The sequence below is a fragment of the Spizellomyces punctatus genome (genome assembly GCF_000182565.1).
Source record: "Spizellomyces punctatus DAOM BR117 chromosome Unknown supercont1.23, whole genome shotgun sequence".
Classification (NCBI taxonomy): domain Eukaryota; kingdom Fungi; phylum Chytridiomycota; class Chytridiomycetes; order Spizellomycetales; family Spizellomycetaceae; genus Spizellomyces; species Spizellomyces punctatus.
The window spans coordinates 23,064-31,613 of record NW_015971559.1 but is presented as its reverse complement, the minus strand read 5'-3'; the positions used below and the strand labels follow the sequence as shown (position 1 = coordinate 31,613).

Below are 8,550 nucleotides of genomic sequence, written 5' to 3'. Positions count from 1 at the left end.
ACAAAGATGATGCAACAAAAGTAAAGGCTTGCCTAGCACTAAGATAGCAATAAGCACACTTTTGTATAAAGTATATACATGACCAGAAATGAGTGACAACTCAGCAAATGGTCCCTGTGGGCACCGGGTGAAGCTGCTCCAGGGGTCAGCCTGTAATGTCAATCAACCAGATTGCTCTAGTCGACATTTTCTTGTGAATCATTGGGCCCTGCAGGAGGGCTGTATAAAGACTTTGTTGTTAATACAAGAGAAAGGGAACTATTGATAGTTCCTCAAGTTGCTAACTGGGCTAGTTGTTCTTCTAGTTTTTCCTTTTTTTTCCCTTTTTGAGGGGCTTTGGAGCAGCGCTCTTTTATGCTTGCTCCCTCCTTCAGTGGGGCATCAGCATGAGATTTCCTGCCTCCACCAGTGCGGTCCCTCTTGCACCAATCAGAAGTGATTGGTGCTAGCAAAATAAAGGGACAAATAATCCTCTAACTATGGGGCTGCTGTGGAACTGAACTACTTTGACAGGTCATCAGTGTGGCAGGGCTTATATAATCTAACTACTGTTACATGCTGTGCCATACTTTGGCCATACATGGCTACATGATCACTATAGCTATATATGGTGATATGACAATGAGATGCATCACAAAAATCTAAGTTCACACTTGCATGCGAATACCAAAGGACAGGTCTACCTTACACCCACTGCAGATTATACCTGCAGCAGTAGCAAAGGCTTTAATCTCTTCTTGACCTTTCTTTTGGTCTGGAAACAAGAGCTCTATCTATCTCTATGTAGTGAGGTATACATTAGTTTGGCCCTTGAATTCGACTACTACTATACGAAAGGTTTACTCACATGAATGGCAAAATTCCACCCCAGGTCGCATCCTGCTCCGGATAACCAGACCGGTTGAGCTCTGTGGCTCAGCCAGTGGGGCTGTCCCTGGGACTACTGGGCTTTCCCAGCATGACCCATGTGATTGCATCCAATGCAACACCTGTAACAATGAGGTCATCTTTGAGAGATCGCCAGTAAGCCCAAATCGGATGCAGGAAGCATGAATCGCGTGACCAACTCCACCGATTGGGTTACCGTGACTGAAAAAACCGGTTCGGAGAATGGCAATTGGTGCATTAGATTTCAGCATGCCTCGTACAACCTGTGGAGGCCCGAGCCAGTGCAGAAAAGGAAGAGATCGGTACCGCCACCAATAAATCAGTTGCGGTGCAGCGGTACCCATTAGTTTAGTTTAGTTTAACAGTTTATCCAAGAATCTTGTATAAAAAGGATGTATTCAATAGAAACAAGATGCAGGCAGAAGCTGTAGCGACACTAAATCCCCACAACTAGCTTCTCAACTCCAATCTTAGGTTACCAGGAACCTAACAGAGCGCTTCAATGGCCTGATCACCTGCACTGAAGCCTCTAAATCCTGCTCAGTTCACAACTAACTGACTCTCCTTGCCTATTGCCCCCAATTCGCTCCCGACACCCAAAGAAAGGATTTGGAGACTATGATTCCTAGTACGGCCACCCCCATAACCTGCTAGGAGACCCAAGTTGTCTTTACCATAGTCTACCTACAAAAAATCCATTACATGGTGGAGAAGCACGACGAACTGCCTTCCCCTCTCAAATTCAGCTGAAAACCTTATTCGGTCATACCGAAACTCTTGCACAAACCGAGATCCACTCAGGTAGCTACTCAGAAACTTTTTCTCTTGTTTCAGAGACAGAACTTCACGAAACTGAGAATGATGCCAGTCAAACGCTCACCAACGCAAGGCCGCTCACCTGTGATCCATACTTGTAGTCAGGGTCCTGCGGAGGACGTCAAAGTCCCTCCCGCAACATGCCCAAGGTGTTCAGGGACCGCTTCCGCTGAGCCGGAAGCCCCTCGCTTGGCCATGATGGCCTCTGAAGTGGCAGCGTTAAAAGAAGACATTGCCCACTCGACTGCTGCAATGCAGTTGGCAACTCAAAACCTTACGGAACAGCTTCATAGGCTTTCCAAATGTCAGACAGCAGCGGATGAGCACCTCGCACGAGCCTTAGAAGCCCTAGTGCATCACCCGCTGCCTGAACAACCTCCCATAGCATGAGCTACAAGAGAATGGTCCGCAACGCGGTGGGAAATGGCGGACACACCAAGGGAGCATACCAAACCAAGTTTTTCAGGTGTGGTGCCTCCAATCCAAGTGCCAGCAGCCCCGTGGGCCAGTGACACCAAGGTCAATTCCTTGAAAGCAAAGGACATACCCAAGTTTATGGGTCGAAGAAACCAAGGCATTGAAGAATGGCTTAACAAAGTCCAACTTCTTCAAAATGTTAGCACAACATTGGATGCCAGGATGGTACAGCTCCTGCCAGCCATGATAGCCGAGAAAACCCCTGCCAATGCTTGGTTTTACACTCTGGAAGCCCAGGAAACTCGCTCATGGACCTGGAAAAGGTGGAAGGAAGAACTGCTTCGAGAGTTCCGAGACCCCCTAACTGAGTCCAAGTGCAAAACTGAATATGTGCACTGCCATGTGAACCCCAAAGAATTTCGCAGCTTTCTTGCATTCATTGACCACAAAACTCATCTCCGGCACCTCACATATGGTGACTGGGCAAACATAGAATGTCCCGCTGACCAGCATTTCGACCTAATAGTCGAACAATTGCCCAGCGACATCCAAATCATGGTCAAATCCTGTAACATCATGAACCTGACCAAATTAAAAGACTTCCTGTGCCTTTATTTCAGCTCTGATGACACCAGAAAATGAGACCCTTGCTACAGCGGTGCCACAGAAGCTCAGAAGAAGTCACAAAAGACCAGAACCAACAAAGGCCCTAAGCAGACGGCTCAACATAAAACCAGAAACCCCGAAAAGGGTCACAATGGTCTTCAGAAGATGGTTCTGGACCCCAACAAGGAACCACTGGCACCCTGCAAATTCTGTCAGAAAAAGCATTGGAATGTTTTCTGCTGGCAGAACCCGAACCGAAAAGATCCTGAAGATGGAAAGAAGGGACCATATGGAGAACCCATGCCCGCAGGTTGGAAACCCAAACAGGAGTCCAAGAAGTCTTACATAGTGGAGCTGGACTTGACGTCCGCTACCACTGAGACTCTTTTTTTGGCTTTGGAACTGGAAAGGACAGCCGCCGCTAATCAAGGATTCCACACCATCGGATTCTTTCATTCACCCAAGCACTTGGAATCAACAATTTTGATGACCGCACCTCTTTCCGAGGTCACAGAGACTAAGGAAGAGGACCCCTGCATGCCCACACAGGGCTGGGACCGAGTCTGGGACAAAATAGCCATCATCTGGGGCACCCTGCAAGTGGCTCTGATGATGGGCAACAACCCCCGTGTGCTCAGCTTCTTTGCCAAAGAACCGAAGCGAGGCACCAGGCACCTCGGGAACAACCCCTATGCAGTTGCATGGAGTTCCCACCACCTCTACATCACTGCCACAGCTGAAGCTAACAAGGATCGAATCCTGCGAAAGGTCCGAGAAGATGGTACCCCTCGTTTGATCCTCCTTGCCTGGATAAGGCTCGATGAGCATGAGAAATTCTTGATGTGGAGCTCTGAAGATCCTGTTATCTTTGATTCTTATGCCAACCTGCAACTGGTGGCATTTCTCCTGACAGGCAATATCATTCACTCAGACTATTATTATCGTTGTGGAAACCCCAAATTCCTGCACATTAAAGACCATCCATGTCTCCAAAGACACGAAGAGAGTGAATGGATGCATATAGTCATGCTGGCTATTGAACAAGTTGCTTGCCAGAATAAACCAACAAAACCACAAAATGACAAACCTAGAGAACACTTTGAGAGTTTGATCAAGGCTATGGAAGCAACAATTAACGACATCGCGCCCCATTTCGAGGTCGCGGTGCCTTCTATCAATGCCTTCTACATGGTAGATTTAGGCGATGTACTCAAAAGCCAGACCAAGACCCAAACGCAGCCTTGCTGGACACTAGCCATCATTGCTCAGCTCTGGGCACCTGTGGTACTAGACACAGGAGCCTGCGAGTCTCTGATTTCTGACACATACCAGGGCCTTCTGTTCTCCGAAACCGATTTGCAGGATGCGGAAATGATGGCTTTCAACGGCATTGGTGGATGTATCTCATCTACCAAGACAGTATACCTCGAAACTTCCCTCAGAGGCTGCAGAGGAGAATACCTGACTTTCCGCACCTATTTCTGAGTCATTGCATATGGGAAACCTCTCATCATCCTAGCCAACAATGTTCTGGGACATTTGAAACTCCAAATCTTGGTTCAGGAACCCCTGTTACCCAGTTTCACAGTGACACTCAAGAATCTGGACATCCTTATCCCTTGCTTCATAACAGATGAGCTGGACACTGATCACATGCACAGCACACCATACAAGACCAAGCAGGGTGAATTCATGAAGGATGTGTCAATGCCATGGCTGACCAAAGCCAAAGCTCAGAAGTCTAGATTAACCATGTTAATCACAGGACAGATGCGCATGGCAGCCCAAACTTTTCTCATCAAAAACCCTCTTGAGGCCACTGCTGCTAGCACAACGGCCCCGTTAGGCCTCAAACTGTCCACCGCGACCCATAATTCGGTCGCGGACCCCGAAGAGAACATTTCCGAAGAAGAATGGCAGACACTTCGGAACAAATGGAACCTCAACTCTACAGAGAAGGCTCCAGGGGCCTTTGAAGCCCAATTAAAAGACGCGGAACATTTCCACGTCGATCTCAAATGACCCAAACCCATGGTCTGGGCCCTAATCAACATTCTACGACACTTCCATCAAGCCTTCAGCTATGAGGGTCATCTCATAGGGAACTACACCAAGATTCCTTATGCACCTCAATTTATCTTGGCTCTGCCACCCCTTTTGAGGCCACGGTCGTACTCTCCGTTGGAGCGGACAGCCCTCGAGACAGAGCAAGACACCATGATGGGGCTTCAGAGGTGGAAACGAACCACCAAAGTAACCTTTGCCAGCGATCCTGTTATTATTTGCTACACAGACAAACCCCCGCGGGTAGCCTTTGACTATTGCTGAGCCAATGACTGCATGGCCTGGGATCCATATCCCTTTCCCATCATGCTCGACATCCTGAACTGGATCGTTGCAGTCCCATTCCGATACATATCAGGAGGTGATGCAAACAAAGGATTTTACCAAATCGCCATCACTGATATGTCAGTACGCAAATGGCCCGCAATCAGACTCCACAATGGCATCTACGAACCACCTTTCATGCCCTTCAGACCCAAGACTGCCCCCTCGCACTTCTGTTGGGTGATGGATGACACCTTGGGTCCCTCCAAATGGCGAAATATCAACAACTTCATCGACAATATCCATACACAAGCGGAGACAGCTATGGAAGCCCTAGATGCCATTGCGGACTGGCTCAACTGCTTTTCCAGGGCCAAACTCACCCTAAGACTCGACAAGTGTCAATGGCTCTTTCACCAGCTCATGGCCCTCGGTTTCGTTGCCTCTTCCCAGGGCCTCGCTACCAATCCAGACAAGGTTGCAACCATAGTCAATTGGCCACGACCCAAATTCATTGGCAACCTATGGTCCTTCGTGGGTCTTCTGGGGTTCTATGCCCAATTCATCCCTCGCTACGTGGAACTCATCCGACCCCTGCAAGATGCTATCCAAGAGGGCATTTGTGAATACCGAGACCTTAAAAAGGGTCACGCTGACCCAAAGAAAGGCACTGAAAAGCTCAATTCACTGTCCATGCTTGACACAGCAGTGGCCCCATCAATCACAGCAACCGGAGCCCGATTTGAGGTTTCGCAACATCCTAAATCTAGCTCCTCAGACCTACCAGCAGTCAATCTATGCCAATCATTGCTGGCCGACTTGCCCATTGACCCCTTTTGTGTCGGATACCTTGCTCGCAAGCACCCCAACCAAGGTCTGTGCAGATTTGTCGCAAAGTGTGAAGTTTCATGGACTGACTCCCAAAACTCTGCCTTCACAGCTGCCAAGCAGGCGCTGACAACAGCTCCAGTGCTTGCGGCACCCAGAAAAGGGTTCCCCTACACCCTTCACAGTGACACTTCCTACACAGCATTTAATGTCATGCTCGAACAGTTACAGCTGGATGCTTCTAAATGCCCGCTGTGCTACCATTCCCGAGGCACCACCACCTTGGAAAAGAAGGCCCCCCCTGTCGAACTCGAGGCCGGATGCCTCATTTGGGGCCTCGGAAAACTCTGCCCATACCTCGAAGGCCTGCCTTTCACAGTCATTACTGATCACCGAGCTCTTTTGTGGCTTGCCAAATACAAAGGCGAGAACCGAAAGCTCCTCCGCTGGGCCCTCGATCTTAGTTACTGGTCCGAATGGATGACAATCATTCACAAACCAGGATGCTTCCACATCATCGCTGATACACTTTTGTGGCTACTTGGCACGGAAACACTTCTTTGCTTTACCGTGACCAAAATATGGGTGTCGGAATGCAGAAGATGACGGCTGTGCACCCCACCAGCCAGTCCTGCACCCTCCTCAACACTGGCAGAGGCCATATTTCATTTGGCATTACAGCCTGCACTCATCACCGCCATCCACGCTGGCCTCATGTGACAGAATTCTTCTGTCAGTGCTATGGTTATACTGGTTAGATGTGGTTCCAAACTAGTGGTCACATGACTTTGCTGATGGTGTCAGCATTCATTTGACCAGAATTAGATAAATAAGCAGATTTAGCCATTTCTGGCTAAATTAGATGAGTATCCTGACACACTGGCATCTGCCCCTTTCAATCAAGTGGCACAGTGTATTTAGGATGACTTGTCTCACTTGTGATTGGCTATAAATGGTGCAATAGGCTGACAAATAGTTTAGGATGACATGTACAAGATCTGATTGGTTGCAAATGGTGCAATAGGCTGACAAATAGTTTAGGATGACATGTATGAGTTCTGATTGGTTGCAAATGGTGCAATAGGCTGACAAATAGCTTAGGATGATGTGGGTGAGATCTGATTGGGTAGTTAGGATATAGCATTTGTCAGCCCCTTTGTCTATAAAAAGAGGACCTCTCTGAGGCTCCTCAAAGGAAAATAACAAGTAGTAACCAAGTCTTCCCTAGTTTTCTGTTGTCTTCTTGTCCCTGCTAGCCTGTTACATGGTAGCACCACCTTAGACAACAACCCCAGACTCTTAGACCTTCTGTGAGAGATCAGAAGCTAAGATCCCCAGACCCCCAGAACCTGCCCTAGACCTTCTGAGTAATATCAGAAGACCAACAGACCCCAGACCCCAGACCCAGCCTTAGTCCTTCTGAGTAATATCAGAAGACCCCTGCCTCTTATCCCAGACCCAACTTATGCCCAGAACCCCCCCTCAAGGACTCCTACAGACCAGCCCACACCACCCCATACCACAAACCTACCCCCAGCACAACCTCCAGAACTACCACCAAACACACCACTTGGTTAGCATCAGAAGCTCTGAGAAAACAGATAGAGTTTTTCTATTGTGGGATTGTGAAGAAGCTGTAGAGTCCCCCTGTATCCTCCCCACCAGTTGTACTTGCAAGTAATATTGCATATTTTGGGCCTGTGACCCACCCTATTTTGACTGCAAGTAACATTGCATCTCTTGGGCCTGTGACCCACCCTATCTTGACTGCAAGTAACATTGCATCTCTTGGGCCTGTGACCCACCCTATTGTTGTTGTTACAAGTAATATTGTAACTACCCAAGACTCCACCCCATTACCACCATGACCAGCCAGGAAGAGATTCTCTTCAACACCATTGCTGAGCTTGACATAGACCAGGTCACTTCAACACCATTGCTGAGCTTGACATAGACCAGGTCAGGCAGGAGCTTTATCAAGCAAAGCTCCAGCAGCTGAACTCCACCACACCAGCCACTGCTCAGTACCAACCCAGAGTAGATAAATCCCTGGTAAAAGTCCTCCAAAGCAAGTTGAAGCCCTACAAAGGCAACAGGAATGTCCAAGAGATTAGGACATACCTCCTCAGACTTGAAGAGTACTTCCAGGCAGCTGCAGATCTATCACCAGAAGGCCAACTGTTAGTAGCCACCACCTACTTGGAACTCCATGCTGAAGTCTGGTGGCAAAGCCATGTCAAGAACCACCCAGTAGGATCCCCTCTCAGAATCCAGTCTTGGGACCAGTTCAAGAGAGCCCTTCAAGAGAACTTCCTCCCAGCAAATGCCACCAGAGCAGCAAGAGACCAGTTGGCCAGGCTCAAACAACAAGGCTCAGTAAAGGAGTACCTAAACCAGTTCAATACTTTATGCCTTCAGGTGGATGACTTGTCAGAAGCTGAAAAGTTAGACAAGTTTATCAGAGGGCTTAAACCCAGGGTTCAGGAACAACTGGAGCTCAACCCCACCAGTACCATCAACTTAGCCACAGCTGCAGCAACAGCGGATAGGATTGACCAGATCCAGTTCAGCTACCAGAGAAGAAGCCAGGCCACCAGCTACTACTCCCCAAAGACTGAGAACTCTGGAGTAGTCCCTATGGAGATAGATAGTATATCCACCAACTCT

At 48.4% G+C, this 8,550-nt stretch overlaps 2 protein-coding genes across 2 annotated transcripts; both read left to right on the top strand.

Moving 5' to 3' along the window:
• Positions 1 to 1,749: 1,749 nt before the first annotated feature.
• On the top strand, positions 1,750 to 2,094 carry SPPG_08562 (uncharacterized protein; the record flags this gene model as incomplete). The annotated part of the gene is made up of 1 exon (XM_016756709.1): positions 1,750 to 2,094. The coding sequence occupies one exon, from the start codon at positions 1,750 to 1,752 to the stop codon at positions 2,092 to 2,094; it is 345 nt and encodes a 114-aa protein (XP_016603995.1).
• A 165-nt stretch (positions 2,095 to 2,259) lies between these two features.
• Positions 2,260 to 4,749, top strand: SPPG_09550 (uncharacterized protein; the record flags this gene model as incomplete). The annotated part of the gene is made up of 3 exons (XM_016757725.1): positions 2,260 to 2,726; positions 2,778 to 4,126; positions 4,214 to 4,749. The coding sequence occupies 3 exons, from the start codon at positions 2,260 to 2,262 to the stop codon at positions 4,747 to 4,749; spliced, it is 2,352 nt and encodes a 783-aa protein (XP_016603994.1).
• Between the last annotated feature and the right edge of the window lie 3,801 nt (positions 4,750 to 8,550).